The sequence below is a fragment of the Lycorma delicatula genome, chromosome 12 (assembly GCF_047948215.1).
Source record: "Lycorma delicatula isolate Av1 chromosome 12, ASM4794821v1, whole genome shotgun sequence".
Lineage (NCBI taxonomy): Eukaryota > Metazoa > Arthropoda > Insecta > Hemiptera > Fulgoridae > Lycorma > Lycorma delicatula.
This window is the reverse complement of record NC_134466.1, coordinates 51406824-51427388: the sequence shown is the minus strand read 5'-3', so window position 1 is coordinate 51427388 and position 20565 is coordinate 51406824. Positions and strand designations below refer to the sequence as shown.

The 20565-nt window shown below is 31.0% G+C and overlaps 1 protein-coding gene across 1 annotated transcript in view; it reads right to left on the bottom strand.

Annotated features, from left to right (window-relative positions):
- The window catches only part of 5-HT2B (5-hydroxytryptamine receptor 2B), a 672009-nt gene that overhangs the window by 149331 nt on the left and 502113 nt on the right, over positions 1–20565 (bottom strand). Inside the window, exon 4 of the mRNA XM_075379373.1 lies at positions 11514–11718. Coding sequence (XP_075235488.1) covers positions 11514–11718 — 205 coding nt within the window. The remainder of the gene's footprint in view (positions 1–11513; positions 11719–20565) is intronic.

Genomic DNA, 20565 nt, shown 5'->3' with positions numbered 1-20565 from the left:
GAGAAATATTGAAACTCCCGCCATTCTTGCGTTCCGTTCCCCATATATATATGTTTTATATTTTCTTAAATTATTTTTACACGAAATTTCAGTTTTATAGATTTCCACAAAAAACGCAAGAAAATAATCAGGATAAGGTCCCACTTCCCCACCCCACTTAATCAACCCCCTCAACTATATAGTTCTACCATTTCTGTTTTTTTTTTCTTTTATTTAAATTACCTTCAACTTTGTTTAATTATTAATATTTTTTTCTTCTTTGTTTTTTATTCTTGACGAACTTTCTTTAGTTACTTGTGATTGTCTTTTTTTACAAAGGTATTTTCACTCTAAATTAAAATCTCTTCTTCTTTATATTCTAGATGTTTATATCTTAGATAATTGTTTGATTTTTTATGAAAGAACTTTTTGATATTGTGTTCTGTTTGGTGTTTTTGTGCACACTTCTTAATTTGTCTTAATTTTCCTTTTCTTTTCTTAGTTTTATTACACTTTTACTTGTTAAATTTCTTCGTCGGTTTAAGTTGTTTTTACTTTCTTGAACTTCTCAGTTAGTTACACTTAACTAGTTTTCTTTAGTTTGTGGTTGCTCTTTTTTTTTACAAAGGTTTGATTTTACTCTAAATTAAAATCACCCCTTGTTTATATCTTTTTAGATGCTTCTTTAAATTGTAATTGCTTTAATATAATAGAACTATTCTGTGTTCTTTTTTTGGTGCTTTTGTTTTTGACTATTTTTATCCTGTTTTTAAAGGTTTTATTCTCTTATTATATAGTCCTTTTTCTTTTGTACTAATGATCTAGTGAAAATTACTAAATAAACTTAGATGTTGAACTTGTTTCCTTCTTTCTCTACCTTATTTGATTTTTTACTTTTCTTTATACAATCAGAAAATTATTTTTCTTCTCTTTAATCTTTGTTGATAAGCTGAGTTGTAGTTTCTTTTACACAGAAAAACTGATTAGATTAAATCTTTTTTATGTAAACGCTGTGGAGCACCAAAAATTTAAATAATATACTTTTATCTAAGATTCTAATAAATCTAATTTTGAAATAAAGTGCTCGTTCTTCAGTTACTACTATTTAAGCGTACTTTCGTTTATGATTTTTTTATCCAAATATGACAATATAAAGCAAAATTGAACCTCCACCATCCTGCATCAATAAACTCCACTGTAAGGCCTGCCCTTGTTCGCTAAGGGGTTCAATTTTTTATACTAAAGTTACTTTGGTGGGAGGGGGCGTTTCTTCACTTTTTTCTTTTCACATTAGAGATCGAGCATTTAAAAAAAAAAAGAATAATATTACTCCCGCATAGATAAAGGCTGTAGGCTTTAATCTATGCGGAAATTAGAATCATTGGTTGTTGCTTCCTTTGTATCGATACAAAGAAAATTAAGAAATTAACTTTGAAGCCTCATTAGTTTAATTACTATAACAAAGCATTAATTTTTAAAATCCTTTTTTTTGTATGATAAACCTCAACTGCTGTTGTTTATAACAATAAAGCTACTTATCTAATCGATGTTCTTTTCAGTAACACTGAAAATAATTATTAACAAAGGAGGTCTTCTCATTGGTTCTAATATTTTATATTGATGATCTATATTCTAAAATAACGTCACTTTTTTTTTAAATAATATTTTAAACTCTATTTCAATACATAAATTACTTTTTTCTTTTCGATTTTGGCATCTGAAAAATCATGTTTCAATCTTCACCTACTTTGCAGTTTTCTCTTTGACCAATATTCTCTCATTCTTTGATCAATGCTCTTCTTTCTTTCGATCATTTATGAACACCGTTGTCTTTTTACCTTTCCTTTTCTTGGAAACTCTGTATCGATTCAATTTTCTCTTTATAAATTTTTCTGTCTTGATATTTTATTTTACGAGAATTTTAGATTTTTAGATCGATTTTTACCTCTCTCGTCTGATTAACTTTACTTTTCCATTCATAAAAATAATTAACTATTTCTTTTGTAAAACATTATTATTCATTCTTAAAAGTTGTCCAAAGAAAAATAATTTTTATTTTATCGTTGTTTTTATTAGATTTCTTACCAACCGTATTTTCTATAATAACCGTTTTCATAAACTGGATCTAGAATTTTCCGAATTATTCAACTTTTTAAAATAAATATTTTATAAATATTATTAAATAAATATTATTATTATTATTAAATATATATATTATTATATATTATTATATAATAATATATATATAATAATAATAATATATAATATATATTATAATATTATAATATATATTATATATATTAATATATTAATATATTATTAATATTATATATTAATATATTAATATATTAATATATTAATATATTATATATTAATATTATTAATATATTATTAAATATTATTAAATATAAATAAATATTTTATTTTTACCTTTCCTTTTCTTGGAAACTCTGTATCGATTCAATTTTCTCTTTATAAATTTTTCTGTCTCAATATTTTATTTTACGAGAATTTTAGTTTTTTAGATCGATTTTTACCTCTCTCGTCTGATTAACTTTACTTTTCCATTCATAAAAATAATTAACTATTTCTTTTGTAAAACATTATTATTCATTCTTAAAAGTTGTCCAAAGAAAAATAATTTTTATTTTATCGTTGTTTTTATTAGATTTCTTACCAACCGTATTTTCTATAATAACCGTTTTCATAAACTGGATCTAGAATTTTCCGAATTATTCAACTTTTTATTTTTTTTAAGTGTTTCGTTTTTAAATTTAAGTGTAGACATTCACAGGTGTAAAGAAATTATGGTTTTACAAACGCATTGTAATGCCTGATTTTTAGATTTTTGAAAAGTAATTTTTTACTATAAGTATTTTTTTTATAATTCCGTGTGTAATTTTGAATTTAAAGATTCTGTTTTTAATCGCCGATTTGTCAAGGCCATTCTTCTGGATTATTTCTTGCAAATATTTGAATTCTTAATAAACCGGCTCAATTTGGCCTATTTCTGTTCGATCGGATTTCGGCAGGTTTTTAATATTATCATAATTTTAGTTTTCTATATTGAAATTTGTAGGTTTTTTTTCACAGCTATCTTATTTAAAATTCCAATTTGGGTCTTTGTGCTGATTCTAGGTCAGCAAGTTACTTTTTTTTTCTTCTTTTTTATTAATGAACTATTTTTTTCGACATCGGTCACTGTAGTACCACAAAGAATGTGTAATAATGCCTATTAAATTATACACATTTTTAAAAGTATATAAAATTTTATTTCATTAATAACTTTGATTTTTTTTTAATATTATTACTATTATTGAATTATTATTTATTGTAACATTTTCTTACAATCACGTATTAATAATTATTAATAAATCAATATATTTAAACTGAAAAACAAGTTAAAAAATAACTTAAAAAAAAAAAAATAGGAAGTCCTATTCGAACCGATATGACTTCTGCATGTAACATCCAAATATTTCATTAATAACATTTTATTTGGGTATAACTTTGGAACCAATGAAAATAAGTACCATTTATGACATATCGTTAAAAAGCTCTTAATGAGGGCTTATTACTGCAGTTGAGAAAAAGTTCAAAATCCAATTCTTTTTTTGGATTTTGACCTTTTCGGACACTTTGTTCCAGTCGATTACAATCAAAAAAGGGAGATGTACAACTAGATGTTATCACAGCCCTAAATCCAAAATTTCAACATCATACGGCTAATCGTCGCCATCGCTAATCATCATACGCATAATGAGTTATGCGAGATACGTACAAATGTACGTATAGACGTCACGCCGAAACTAATTTAAATGGATTCAGGGATGTTCAAAATGGATATGTCCGTTGAAATATGAAAACTGAAATTTTCCGCGATCACAATACTGCCTTTATTTCGTACAAGGAAGTAAAAAAGAAAGGTTTACAATAAATCAAGGTAGAATTTATTTTTACAATTACTGCTTTTTTTCTATTTTTCAATGTTTTCGAACAATTTTGGTTTTTAATTTAGTATTGCCACTTTCAGGCTACTTTTTTTAACATTTATTCATTTATTTATTTAGCGTAAGGCACCAAAACACAACACCAATTGCAGTAAAAAATTATAAACAAACATTTAACAAATTAATATAAGCTAAAGATTCTGGAGTTGCCATCAGGAAATCTTCAGGATTCCCTTCATAAGCTGTCCTAGGGCAAACTTCGGTGATGTGTTTAACAGTTTGATTTTCACCACAGTCACAAAGGGGCGTCGTTGTAGGCGCACCTACCATGCTGAGTTCGTATTCTGTTTAGCGTTGACCATGTCTTACGTGGCAAGTCAAAACCCGGCGGCCTTTGAGTAATACATGGGATTTGGTAATTCCGGTTTGCGGCCCATTCTTGACGCAGGCGTCAAGAATGGACCGTTAGGTTAATCCGTCCTCTGTGGCAGCAATTGCTGTTTTGATAGGTGGCTTTCTAGATCGAAGGCGACCACGAATGGCATCCTCAATGTCCTCGTGTATTGATTGGTAGGTTTCGATTATCCATAATCTTCTTGTACTCTCCTACAAGAGCGTTCATACGGCGCAGGTTTTGGGGGGTGATATGTGGCTCAATACCGGGAGCCATTCCACGGGAATATGATAACTCCGGCAATGATAACTCCGCCTGATAACTCCGGCAATCATTCTCATAATGTTATTAAGTTGAGCATCAATTCTATGAACATAAGGGCTGTTAAGCCACACTGGCACACAATATTCTGCAGCCGAGAAGACCAGGTCAGAGCCGATGTGCGCAAAGTGGAAGCCGATCCTCCCCACGTTGTTCACAGAGTTTATGTATAATGTTGTTTCTCGCTTTCAACCTCCCTGCAGTTTTCATTAGGTGCTCCTAATGAAAAGGAGGGAAATTGGGTAACAAAAATTGTAAAATTATGTTAAAAATTTTCATAATTTTTTAACATTAATTTTACCCAATTATTCTCTCCGAAATATGGAAGCTCTCATACAAAATCTTTTTTTTTACAACAGCGAATTATCAATATTTACAGTATCGAAGTCACAGAAAAGCATTTTTTAATGCGGAGCCCCAATTTTAAAAAAAAGTTAAAAACCTTTTTTGGGATTTCGATTTTGTTTTATTAAATACTAATTTTAAAGCATGTTACAGTCATGAATTTAGTTCCCTTGATTTGGGGGCCCCCAATTTTTTATATAAGTGTTTCATGATTTGACCGTAATAGAGCCGGAAAATTCATGTAATACTTTTCCAGCTATTGTACACCTTCCATTGTTCCTTCTATCAGGGTTTAAATAAATCCTTTTTCCTTTAGTGATATGTCCCAGCCAGTCAGCTTTCGTATAACTAATTGTTTTTATTTAACTTCTATTTTCGTTAAAGCTCATCATTACTCATCATGAACGTTTATTCCTCTCCGATCTTCTCCACGATCACATTTCAAATGTCTCCACCCATTATTTTTCTCTTTTATTTATTGTCAATATTTCACTTCCTTGCGGAAATAAAATCCTTCCTAATACTTCTCAAAGTATTTTTTATTGTTTAACCCCATGTTCTTACATAATAATTATTGTATTTAAACCTTACCTTAGCCAATGATATTCATTTTTTTACTTATTTTTCACTTAAGAACTTAATGTATTATTGAAATAGCCGCCATGTTTTACTTCTTCAATTCTTTTTTCTTTTGTGTTAAATTTTTTATTGTCTTCTGTCGTCATATTTGTCTTCCTGAACATTTATTTGCATGGTTAATTTGATTCGACATATTGTAATATTTTTTCTTTTGCTTTCTTATTTGAAGGCCCCAAAATTTTTATACAACGAACATAAGTAATCCTGGTTGTTTTAATATATATTTTGACTATTCATTTTTTTTTAAATCTATCAAAAACTTATTTTTTAAATTTGGGAGAGTAAAGATATTATTACATTAGTACCTTTCTTATTGTTCGAATCTAAATATATTTTTGTATAAAATCATCTCTCATATTAGTTTTATCCTTTTTTTTTTTTTTTATTTGACTGATTAATTAATTGACCGTAAAAGCTTATACGTGAAAATATGAAATTGGAAATTTGTTGCGTATGAAAAATGCCTGACCGGGATTCAAATCCCTGACCTCCGGATTAAAGGCCAAAACGCTACCTCATTCCGCCACAGAGATTCATTAAGTAAACACAATGATCTAATAAAAATATTTTTAAACATTTCTTTTAGGTAGATTTCATAAGTAAGCTATCTATTGTAATGGGTACCATGATTCGACTTCCGAAAAATTTCAACATATCTTCGAGTTTTACATCCCCCAGATCCCAAAACCAACGTCAGCTCAAAATTGTATATATAAACTTTCTTGTGGACACGATATTTGCCGTAATTTTTCCGCCAATCACTTTCAAATTTATACATAAAATATAACCATCGAAAATCTCGGTCGAGTTCGTTAATAGCAATAATCGAACCATAAGGGTGGAAATGGGAGGGCTATTTCGAAAAAAAAACAAAATATCGCTGTAACTTTCTTATGAAGTAAAATATCGGATTCGTTTAAAATTCCTACTGTTCTTTGGATAAGCGCCAAAACTTATCTAAGTAAAGTTTTTTTATATCACCAATCATTGGCCCAGGGGGGGAAATTGGTTTCGAAGACTAAAAAGGTCATACCTTCCTTTATAGGCACAGTGTCGAATCGGTTTAAAGTGGTCGTTAATTCTCTAAGCATTACCTAAAATTTATGTCTGTAACAATTTTTGATATGACCAACGCTTACGGAAAGGGATGATCAAAATTTTTCTGGAATTGTAAGAATATGGACGTTTCGTATGCTAAGCATGTGAAACGTTTTTTCACATGCAACCATTGTCGTATTGAGTAAATTTGAAATTTTTTCTTAAGTTTTAGGTGGAAGTCTTTTTTAATACTTTTACTTTAATATAAAAATTATTCCGCAATGACCGATTTCATTTTCTTCAGCGTAAGCTAAATTATGTTAGACTCCGTAGACTACATACACCATTCTGCACGTTGATGCGCGTGGTGGGCAGATAGGGACTTCGACTTGTCAGTTGAGAGTGTAGCTGAGGACGCCAAGCCGAAATCTATCTCTCTAAGGAGATAACTGTATTCAGGGGGTGTAACTAGGTCTACCTAATTATCTTTCCTGAATATAGTTTATATCTTGAAACTAAATTACAGCCTATATTTTTGTATACATCAAAACTACACTTAGTGTTTATTAAAAGATGTATTCATTTATCGCCAACGAGATACCCTAAAATTTTATTTACAGAATAATTTAATAGAAACATTTATTTGCATAACAAATGGGAAATTTTTCGTAAAATTACGATGTTCCTGATACTTCTTTTATGATTGAAAATTTGAAAGTGGACGACATTTTGAATGCAGTTAAAAGTAAGATTGAATAATATTGGTATTCAGAAATGTTATTCGGGAGTAAACGATTTGTCCTATACAATAACTGAGCTTCAATAACAATTACCTATTTAGCGATATAAAGTCAACTTTAATTAATTGGTTTTTCAAAGCGAGATCTGAATAAATATTCGTTCACCAGCAATTATAAATTGTGTTCATTATGTAATAACGGTGAAGAGGAAAATGTCTTCCATTTTATTGAAGCGTGTCCAATATTAAAAGAATTTAGATTGAAGTATTCAAGAAAAGTACTTTAAGTTTTTGTGAATTAAATGACTATTTAAATGGTAATAACTAAAATAATACATAAAATATTGTTGGGCTTATCGTTTCCGTTTGATTCAGGAATTTTAATTTCTATATTTCTTTTCGTTTTAGTGTTTTTCTTATTAAATTTCATTGTAACTGACATATATATATATATATATATATATATTAATGTATTTTTACTTTTAATTCAGTTTTGTATTTATTTTTTATTATAATATTAGTGTAGCGATATTTTTATTAATGTTTACTGTGAACCCCTCAGACGGTCCAAGGACGATGACTATTGTCAAATTGTATGTTAAATGTTATTCTGTTTTTTGTAATGTATTTTTCTAGTGAAATCAATAAAGACAAGTATATATGTACATACACATATATACAACACATACTCGTATATATACATTATTAGATACTTTGTTGAGATGCATTGAGGTACCAAGATTGTTTATTTATTGATTGCTTGTGGAATAGATTTTTCAAGAATTATTTTGTTTATCATCTAATATGATATGAAGTTTATACACATTTTATCGATTGCATCACGATTGCTCTGATCATTGTCATTGGATACATCTTGACGTTGGATTCACAAACAATATTCTTGAAGAAATTCTAGATCTACATGAATCTAGGTACAATTGTACACATATTCTAACAATGGCATCACGATTGCCCTGGTCATTGGATACATCTTGATGTTGGATTCACCAACAACATTCTAGAAGTAATCCTAGATATACATGATCCTATGTACAATTGATCTGTAAGGTATAGCCTACCCTAGATTTTATCTATAAGAAATACATAAATCAAGTTATATAGTCGCTTATAAATAATACAAAGAAAATATGGCTCGTAAAGCATATATAAAACTTATATATATATATATATATATATATATACATATTATATGAGCATTATGTATTACATAATTATTCTGTTATGAGAATTCAATGTGAATACAATTTAATCTAAACATAGATTAAACCATTTAATTATATTGTTCTATTATAGCTATATGCACATTATAACTTTTTTATTTTTTTGTAACATATGACAATAGTTTATAATATTTATTTATATACAACTGCATGATTCGATTATATTACATTTATGTTGTTAATTTGATATTGCCATGCATAATTAAAAACTGTTTGCTATTCTGTTATCATACACCAGTATTGATCATTGTATTATTTTAATTTTCTATTGTCTATATTGTACAATATATGTATTAACAATTGTATTATTAAAACTTATCGGGACTACAAATCAAAATTGTTGATGTTCTTGTCATATTATAACTTGTAGTATTTTCATTGTAATATCAAAGAGGGAAAAATCATTATTTGATTTTTGACTGGCAATAGGTTCAGTCTCATTTGTTTTACTCCTCATTATTTATTGTAATCAAATATATTAACGGTATCGTCTTCTTCTTTATGTAAATATATGTTAAATTTGTTTACTATTTAACTGGCCTAATTGCCAGCGGATAATTATTTATTGTAATATTATTCTAATTCTAGTATTATACCCAATACCAAAACTGTACTGAAAGGAACGTTATAACTTTCATATAAAGACATGTAAATAACATTAATATAGATTAAAGGATATAATATTGCTAATAGACCGATCGAGCAATCTCTTCGCTACACTGAACACTATTGCGAAGAGAGAGTGCTAATATGTTCCGATTCATTAAGTGCACTCGTCGCAATTCGGAACAAGAACATTAAGGATGTCCTAATTGCAAACATCCTGTCCATTTTATACGTACTAAAACAACGAGGACAGCGATGCGTATTTGTATGGACTCCAGGGCATGCTGGTATTATAGGTAATGAAATCGCAGACGAAGCTGCCAGAAAGGCAACAGTCTGCGATGACTTGGATGCATTTCCTGTAAGAGTGGCAGATGTTAAAAACCGTCTAACCAACATAGTAAGAAACAAGTGGAACGCTGAATGGAGGAGTTTAAATACAAAATTAAACTCGGTTAAAACTTCTCCTTATAAATGGAAAAGCGATTTTAAGTTGACTCGCCGTGAACAAGTAGCGGTGACCAGACTTAGAATCGGTCACACGCGATTAACAAATTTATATTTGTTAACCGGCGAAGTGAGACCAATGTGCGGTGTTTGTAATAAAACACTGACAATCAAGCATCTAATAGAAGAGTGTACCATATATGAGGAACTCAGAAAGAGGTTCCGTCTTACAATTAGTGCTGATCTGGATAATGGAAATGAAGAAAATATAGTTGCATTTTTACACGCCAGTGGACTTCTTAAAAGTCTATAAAATGGAAGTTTAAAGCTGTGGTAAAAGATACTCTAAGCGGTAGTTTTATATATACATATAAGGGAGTCTCGAAGCGTGGCACGTATAGTGACGGAAGGTAGCCCTCTTGCCTAGGCCATTTTGGCTCACCTGCATTCAAGAGCAGTGAGTCGGCGTGTGTCCGATGATGGCATGGGGGACCCTCAAGGGTGGATTGAGGGCGCGAGGCTATGGGTGTGCGCCGTGCATGCCTATGGCCTGATATAAGAAGGATTCAACTGCCACGGCACCCTGGCACGACTGATATACTGCTCAACGGCGGTTCTGGTCGCCCCGAGGGTGCTTAAGCAAACTATAAATGAGACTTCGTAGAAGAAAGAAAGATATGGTATTGATTAATTTAATTTTAAGTTCATGGTCTTTTGAGAACCTATCTCAAATTTTAATATTGGGGCCCTTTACACCCCGTAAGTGTTTGTTATTGTCCTTGTCTTTCATGTTTTAATGTTTATTGTGAAGTTTGTGTTTTTAAATAAAATGTAAGGGCCCTTTACACCCTTACATATGACGATCCTAATGGAGATAATAATTTCTTTTTAAAGAATGTGACGAGGGCTAACGACCTTAGCAGTCGATGCCCGTAAAAATTCAGTTAAAAAAAAAAAAAAAAAAAGATAACGGGGCGTATAATAAACGTAAAAAAATATATGCGTAACCGTGACTGGTTGATTTGGGGGATTGAAAAAGGGTGAAAAATTGTATTATTGCGATTTCCCGCGAAACTTGACGTTAAAAAATATTTGTGGTTGTTTAAAACACAGAAAAGTATATTTTCATCAAGTTTCGTCAAAATTAAATTATTTTTGCGTAAATGAAAAATAAAAAAACGAAATAAAAGATTTTCTCGAAATTTTGAGGTTATGTTAGAAAGTGACCTCTACAAAAGTTGTAGATTTTTGCATGATTTACAACTTTCGTATTGGAAAAATTCTTTTTTCAACTCCCCAACCACCAAATCAACTCTCCACCATCTCCGTTCACGCATTTTTTTTATGTTTATTATAAGCCGCTTTACCATTTCCACTTATAAAAGTCTAGGTAACAATTTTTTTTCTGTAAATGTAATTTGGTTGGACCATTAAAATTGTTTTATTTTTTTTTATTAAAAGATGAACCAGCGATATATATGTTGAATAAGTACACCAGTACATCAAGATTGGTGGTTCAACAGGTTTTAATTAACCATACGTCTCAGGAATGGTCGGCCTGAGTATGTTTAAGAGTAAACATTTACCGGTACAACTACATTACATTTTTACGTCATTAATGACTTAACGAGTAAAATGATACGCGATAAAATATCGGTGTAAGAACCTTGATTTATTAATAAGTTGATATAGAAAGTTGACAGTATGAGGTCATTCAACTGATGAAATATTATTCTTCAAATAATAATAATAATTATATAATATACTATTATCCTATTATTAAATTAATCGATTATTAAACTGTGTTTTCGTACCTGAATTCAATGATGCAACTCCTAACCAGCCCCCTGATGGGTTGTCAACTACATTCTGCTGTTGAACAGCTAATAATCGTACGGTTAATGCATAAGTAATCAACATTACAACCAACGGTATATAAAAACTTACTATACTCCCTATTAGTTTATATAAAGGATCTGGTATTTGACAGACGCCTTTTACTAGTACGGAATCATAATCCTGAAAACAAAATAAGAAAACAAAAAAAAATATTAAAAAAATAATTATGTATAAACATAAATAATACAATTTAAATTACATATTTTAAACTGAGATCTGTATCTTAAGATAATACACATGTTATTCCTTAGTTTAGATTAACGATTAAATTCAACTGCGATCGAAATTTGCCATTCATATACCTGATAAAGCTGAATATTAATTTTCATATTATATCATAAGCATATTATGATTATAAATTTAAACATACTTGCTTATGTAGTAAAAGATTCATATTACTTTCCCGTCTATATAACAGCTAACAGCTATGTAGAAGAGAAACTATGGAGACCGGTCAAAATTGGGCAAATCCGGTTTTAACCGAATCTTGACTAATTGACCCCTAAGGATCCCAGAAAATCGAAAAATAATATCGAAATTTCCACGACAAATTGTGCTTGCATACCCATGTATGTATGTTGGTGTATAAATCGCCTTATATTTTCAGAACTGTTTAATCGATTTTCAATATACTTTATTATAATATTTTTATAGTTGGGGCATTAACGCTATTAAATTCTCAATTCAAAAGGTCAGGGGGTAGGGATTACAAGGGGAAAAAACGAAATCGTTTCCAGATTTTGCATAATTAAGTAAACAACTTATATAAAAAAAAAACTATTTTCTAAATTTCACCCCTCTCTTAAAAATGGTTTTAATTTTGAAGAGTGATAGAAGGCAGTACAAAAGATGATTTTCGTTGCATTTTTTTAAAAAAATATTTTTATGAACAATTATAAAAAAACTTTCTGTAAAATATTTTTTTTCTAAATTTTACCCCCACTCTAAAATATAGTAACAATTTTAAAACGTTGTAGGAGGCAGTATATCCCATCCCCCCGTAGGGGATGACACACACCTTGTGACGATTCCTGTCGCCACAACACCCTCCCCCATGTTTCTAGCCAGGATGGGTTTTAACAGAGGTCGTCTTTTGACCCTCTAACCTTTTACATCTCACAGTAATACGCCTGGCCTCGTTGGGATGCAACCGATGTAAATACCTAGGTAGAAATGTACATCAGTGACTCAGCCTTCGCCTTCTGTGTAGGCTTATTTTGGACATCTTGACTGTCCTACTTCGTTGCTCTCTGTTAGAAGGTAGTACCACCGCCTTGTGATACTTCCGGTCTCGCCGCCCCCCCCCCCCTTGTTCATAGCCCTGATGTGGGCTTTAACAGAAGTCTTTCGCCCTCTAACTTTTTACAGTAATAAGCCATAACTTTTTATAGTAATAAGCCAGGCCTCGTTGGGATACCACCGATGTAAATGCCTCCGTATACATTTGCATCGGTGATTTTCAAACTCAGCTTTTGCGTTCGCTGTAGGCCTCGTCCGGATATCTTGAATTTCCTACACCGTTGCATTTTGTGAACTAGCTAACCGTGTTCGCAAAAGCACGAACCCCGCGCCTAGTTCTACGTTTTAAAGAGCCAGTGCGTGCGTAAATGTCTCATAAATTCGAGGCAATTGTATAATAACATACCACCAAAAATGTTGATCGCAACAACGAAATTTATTCCTAGTTTCCATAGTGAATTCAAATTTTCAGTTCATTCCCCAGACTAGAAGGCAGTAAAGTGGGTATTTTTCGTTGCAGTTTTTTCTATTAGCATCTCGTTGGATCCAAAAATTTATTCCTCATCAAAGTGGGGTCTTTATACAGCCGCCATCCCCCTTAACACACCCCACATCCCACTTAGCGGCCGAACTACTGCTGCAGTTGTCTGCTATTGTGTGATGTCACAAGTGAGCGGTAGAATTAAATAATATTAAAATTGTAAAAATTTATTTCAAGTGGCCGCTAGTACCGCCATACTCGCGCGAATGAAATACGGTATGTGCACGGGCTTTAGTTCGAATCATTGAATTAAATAAACAAAAAAAATATTGTATTTAAATAAATAGATAAATATTTTAAATTAAGTTGTGTGCAAGCCGTGCATCAGGAAAAAATCCGCGTGACGGGAAAGTCTTACAACTATGTCGTCAGCTTTTTTTTTTATGGAAACTTCGAGTAGTCAGATCAGTTAATAATTATTATTGTTCAGTGAATAACCTATTTTAATTACAGAATTTAACTATACTACATGTTAAAAAATTTACACTTATGATCAAATTAGTCCAATCCAGAAAAAAATTCCCAAATCTTACAACACAAAAAATTTTACTCGGTCATACAGTTTTCATGTTTGAAGGAATACTGAATTGTATATTATAATTTAATAATATCACAGATAGATTTCAAATTGTCATATGAATTTTTCTACCAGTAGAATTTCTATTTATATACTTTAAAGAATTTCTTTATTGATCTTGTTCTGTTAACATTTATGATTAAAATAATTTCAGTGAGTTCAGAAAGAAGCCAAAAAAATATTAAAAAGGAACATATATTTTTTAGAGATAGGAAAAAATTATTAGAAAACGTTTTCTAAAAATATTCATATGTAAGTTAAGCTTGACAGACTTTCTTAAGTAGAGTTTTCTGTAAATCTAATTTCCCCCTTCATGAAAGGTTAAAATAAGAGAAAGAAATTTTTAAAAAAAGCTTTCCAACTTTTTACGCCGGGATGTAAAATTAAAAAAAAAAAATTGTAGTCATTTCGTAGTTCTATATATATGAAAAATAAACATTCAAATCATTTTTAAAAAATAGTTAAAGGAAGATAGAGCAAAAGAACAAAACAACATGTGTTTCAATTTAAAGAGATGGAGGATAATTTTTTTTGAAAAAGAGTTATTATTTATATGTGCATTATAGACAAAAGATTAGTTTCAATATTTTCTCTAAAATACCTGTGAAGGGAGTCGAAAATGGCTTTTTGTGATATTCCCTCACCCATAAACGAATTTTCAAAAAAAAAATTTAGAAGATCAATGCCCTATACATATAAAATATTTGAGCCAAATTTGAAGAAAATAAATTTGGTTACTTCTAAGATATAAAGCCAAAAATCAGTGCGACACAACATATATATGCTTGCCAGAGATTTGATTCAATATAAGTAGTCTATTTACAGTAAAGGTCCATTTCAAAGTTCTGAAACACACTTTGTCCTTTCGAGTAAGTTCAGAGAGAAAAGTTCACTCCTTAGAAGTGTCCAATGACAAATGATCGAAGTGTTAAAATTAGCCCATTTAGCCAAAATATTCAATAATTATCCTTTACATGGAGTGCTAGGTCGAGTGTAATAAAAATCATTATATTTCCTATTGTTAACGGTAAATTATTAATTTTGTCATGGTCGTGTCAAGTTTTAGTAAATTTTATGATACAGTCGTATACATCGAGACGCTAATAATTAGTTATTAGTATTAGTAGTAATTAGTATTAATAATAATTGACTTTAATTATTTTACCATCCTGACCCCCGTAGGGGTAGACACCCGCCTTGTCAAGATTCTAGTCGCCAAATCACCCCTTCCGTCCATAGCCCTAATAAGCTTTATCGGAGGTCGTCTTTTAGACCCTCTGAAGTTGGTAACACAACACAGACGTCAGTTCGGCTTGTGTTAGGATACCACCGACGCAAATACCTTGGCAGACATTTCCATCGATGTATTTACACAACCTTCTATCATTTTCGTATGGTCTTATCTAACCACGATCACCTACCATAATTTATTACCCTCAACTATCAAATTAACCGATTTGTGGATTCGCGATCCCTGCACCTTCCTGTAACACCGAAGGTTTCACAAAAAAACTCTTCCTACCTCTAACTTAGCACACACTTATATCACACTTAATTAGACTATGGATTCAGATAAATACTTGATTGATAAATAAAGCCTGATTGGCTTTAACAGAAGTAGTCTTTTGACCCTCTAACTGATTACATGTCATAGTAATTAGCCAGGCCTCGTTGGGATGCCACCGATGTAAATGTCTCATTTATATTAGTGAAATTTGACTCAGCTTCGCCTTCGCTGTAGGCTTCTTTCGGACATCTTGACTGTCCTACTTCGTTGCCCTCTAAACTAGCTAACCAAGTTCGTGGAACCACGAAACCCGCGCCTAGCTCTACACTTTAATTGAGCTACTATTGTGAGTAAATATCTCATAGTATTCGAGGCAATTCAATAAATAACATATCACAAGAAATGTTCGTAACAACTAAATTGATTCCTATTTCCCTTAGTGAACTCAACTTTGTAGTTCAAACCCTCTCCCTGACTTGATTACAACTACGGACTTCGGTCTGGTCTACCAGGGAGAGGAGGAGAGACCTCCTACTCTCTCTCAGCCACATCGTAGAGTCCCGCGTGACATTTACTTTATCACATTAACCATCATAGTCGAGATGGCGCTACACCTCACGACTACATGGGAATCCATGCCCTCGGCATTGCAATCACCATCCCGTCGACGGCGTTGCTTGGTCATTCATTAACTGCCCTCGTCAAAACGACCCTGTTGATCGCAACGACAATTTTGTTCTTCAATGCAATTTACTCAAAGTCCTCCTCATTTACTTAAAAATGAAGAAACAAATTCAAAGATTTAATAAGCATCTAATGAAAACATAATATCTTATTTCTCTGCTTTCGTGAGCAAGGTCAATTCCATCCTTACACACCGCACCCTCATCACAAAGTTCTCCACATATCCATATCATCCTAATGGCAAATACCTAAGCTAATTGGGGCTCGATTCCAAAACGTATGTCTTAGTGAAGTAAGCGTCCAGGCGGGTCCCTAAACACACGGGTTGTTATTCTATATATACATCTATAACAGCATCACACCTCCTCAGTCACCCTTCCCAGGGATAAAAGTCTAAGGAACCCGGCAACAATGTTCCATTCTCTCTCGGTTTTCCAATTAAGTTGCAGATTATTTTAACACAAAAACATAAATCAGTGCTACCATATTTGGACAATCTATATCGTTACCAATTTAAAAAATTCCAGTGGTACATCTATGTGTTGGAGTTGCTTTGATTGGAAGGCGTGCAATGCTACGTGCACAACAAATGGGGACTTAGATAACATACGAGTAATCTGAGATGGAACTGAAAATCATTTGCACCCACTCAACTTCAGGTGTTCGAGAAGTTTTAAACAGAGAAGGTGCGCAAACGCAGATCCTAGTGAATAACTTGCTGTAGTGGCTAAAAAAAAGAAGATTCGCAAGTCAATAAAGAAAAATTTTAACATCAATTACACAACGATATGCTCTCACTCGCCTTGTATCCTACTAATAAAACCGGGTCCGTCCTCCGATACCATTTACTTTAGGCCAACCAGTTATTCAAGAACCATAACTTAATATATTACGAGTGCTTTATTGAATACCTCCAGCGATAACAGTATGAAACAGAAACATTAGTTTTAAAAGTGTTGGCTGGACATAACAATATAAAACAACGGTAACGCAATAGATACCTCTTAAACCAACAAAGTGGTCGTATTGGTTGACCCTATTATAGTTGATCCCCGCTATTTAAGGGTAATCTCTTATCACTTCAAACTTTATAGCGATCTAATTCAGTAGAATGATGACGAATTATAAAATAAATTCATATTATCATAATTTGGTATTCAGTAGTAATGTCTAGGCATTTAAAACGGATTTAGTCGATTAGATCGCCAATATACTATATTGGTGTATTATTTCATAAATTTCACTAGAAAATTATTGGTATTTTAGGACAATCTGGTTACCGGACATTATTAAATGCCATCCTGAACATTCTATATTTTTGACATTTGGCATTATAGGAAATTTCGACATTTTATAAGTGGATATCCTTTGTGATAGGACCATTTAGAAAGATGGACTTTAACATGCGAAGGACCTTTTCGTAGAATGGACCTTTTAGTATTGGACATTATCTTTGATCACCATAGATAAATGTTTTTTTTTTTTTTTGTCTAGATGAACTTTCTTTCTTTTTCCTGTTTAGCCTCCGGTAACTACCGTTTAAATAATACTTCAGAGGATGAATGAGGATGATATGTATGAGTGTGAATGAAGTACTGTAGTCTTGTACATTCTCAGTTCGACCATACCTGAGATGTGTGGTTAATTGAAACCCAACCACCAAAGAACACCGGTATCCACGATCTAGTATTCAAGTCCGTGTAAAAATAGCTGGCTTTACTAGGACTTGAACGCTGGAACTCTCGACTTCCAAATCAGCTGATTTGGGAAGACGCGTTCACCACTAGACCAACCCGGTGGGTTGTCTAGATGAACTAGTAAGATTTTTTTTAAAATTAGATTAAGTAAGATTTTTTAGAAAATAAAATAATTAGGGGATAATAGTCCATTTTTTTATATTTTTTAATTGTATTAACTTATTTAAATTTTGAGTATTCCTATTTATTATGATTTAACATTTTAAAAAACCTTTTAAAACCTGTTTAACGTGTAAAAATTTGTTTTAATATAATAAACATTAAGAATCATTAATAATTGATGCCTATTCAATATGGTATAGAATCTAAAAAGTTTTAATCTTAAAACAAAAAAGAAGAATAAATGGACAATCAGTATTTACCTAAATTCAGAACGCGTATGTTTTAAATATTAAATAACAGTTAATGAATTTCTGCTAAAAATGTCTTAAAGGAAGAAAATTTTCATATTAATTACTTTGGTTTTTTAATAAGAGAAATTTACTCGGTGGAAATATTTTAAAAGGAAAAAGTACAGGATAAAATCTTAAAGTTTTAAATTGAGATCAGAAAGCATCCATTTAAGTTGTTTTAGTATAAGTTTTAAACTTTACAGCAGTTTAAACTTTAGTAAACGTTTATGGAGGTTACTAACGGGTCAGGAACGCCTTCTTACTCAAACACACACACAAAACTTCTCTCTCAATATCTTATAATAGTTTTCTCTAAAATGGTTATCTTCGGTTATCTTAAGTTTCCATCCGAAACTTTTGTCACGTTTAATTATTCTTTTATTTTATGTAATTATTCGTAACAAAATTTGTATGGTGTTGATTATTTTTTTATTTAAAACAATTGAAAATTATTTCTTGAGCGTTTAATTTATCTGAAATTTGTAAATGATTTGTTAGTATCAATCTGGTACTTTGAATACTGTTCGTTAGTTTGAGTTATAGTATACAAAACACTCCACACACACACACACACACACACACACACACACACACACACACACACACACACACACACACACACACACACACACACACACACACACACACACACACACACACACACACACACACACACACACACAACAGACAGACACACACACACACACACACACACACACACACACACACAAAAAAAAAAAAAACTTTAACTTTTCATTTTATCAATATTAGAGTAACAAATTAATGTAACAAAGGTAAAGTGTTATTGAGGATTTTATAATATTAACCCTTCTACATTTTTATATATCTTGACGTTTGGACGTGTAATAGATTGAAAGGTAAATTCTAGAAAATTCCGTTGATATGCAATTCGCGCGCGTAACATATATGTCTTATTTCTATTTTCTTATATTTTACTTTTCTAGCTATAGCAATATATGCTGCTAAACAGCTATAAACGGGTTATTTTGTAGATCGGTAAAAAAAAATTATACTTTTTTTACTTATTTGTACAAAGTAAAGGAAGTATTTTGATCGCGAAAGATTTCAGTTTTTAGATTTCAACGGAAATATCCATTTTGACTAGTTTCGGCGTGACGTTTGTACGTACGTATACGCGTATGTATCTCGCATAACTCAAAAACGATTAACAATAGGATGATGAAATTTTTGATTTAGGACTGTTGTAACATCTAGTTGTGCACCTCCTTTTTTGATTGCAATCGACTGGACCAAAAAAGTCCAAAAGAAAAGTCCAAAATAAAATAAATAATGGATTTTGGACCTTTTCTTAACTGCAGTAATAAGTTCTTATTGAGAGCTTTTCAACGATATATCATAAGTTTTACTTATTTTCACTGGTTCCAGAGTTATATAACCAAATAAAATTTTAATTAATTAAATACTTGGATCTTACAAGGAGAAGGCACGTCGGTTCGAATCAGACTTCGTTTCCTTTATTTTTTAAAGGGACCTTATTTGTTCTTATAATTATAGATCACGTTGATTCAATTTTTAAAAATATTGTAGATAGGTAGTACCTACTGGAGGAAGCACTTTTACAAAAAAAAAAAATATGAAAAAGAGAATTTTCAAAGAGTTCGAAATTTTCAAATTTTTACTTGAACAATTTAATAAACATAACCGTAATAAACATTTTCTGACAAAAGTAGCAATTTTTTTATTCGAGATTAAAAATTAAAAAATCAATTTATTTAATATTTATCCCCTCCTTAGAAAATTACTTCATACAGTTTTATTTTTAATTATTTATTATATCTAATTAATAAATATCTTCAATTATTGTGTATATTTTTAGCTAATTTTACTTCGGAAAAGAAATTAATGGGACTTTTTTATGCATATATATTTTCTACATCAATACGACTTCTACCCATCATAAAAAAATCGTTGCGTATCCAATTCCAATCGGCTGTGGTGATAAAAAGTATTTTTAAATTTTTAATAAAGTTTTAAAATGTATATTAAACTAGTAGACCCGGCAATGCTTCCCTATTGCTACATTTGAGTTTATGAATTAAATCATAAAAAAAAGGTATAAATAAAAATAAATAACCTTAAAATTCTTTTAATAAATTCAATGTAGTATATATCGAGAAATATCGTCTATATCGATGTTCATTGTCTATATCGATAGTTTTCTTTATCAATATCGATTTCCTTAAAGAGTTATTATGTCATTAAATACCAAATTATTATAATAATATGGA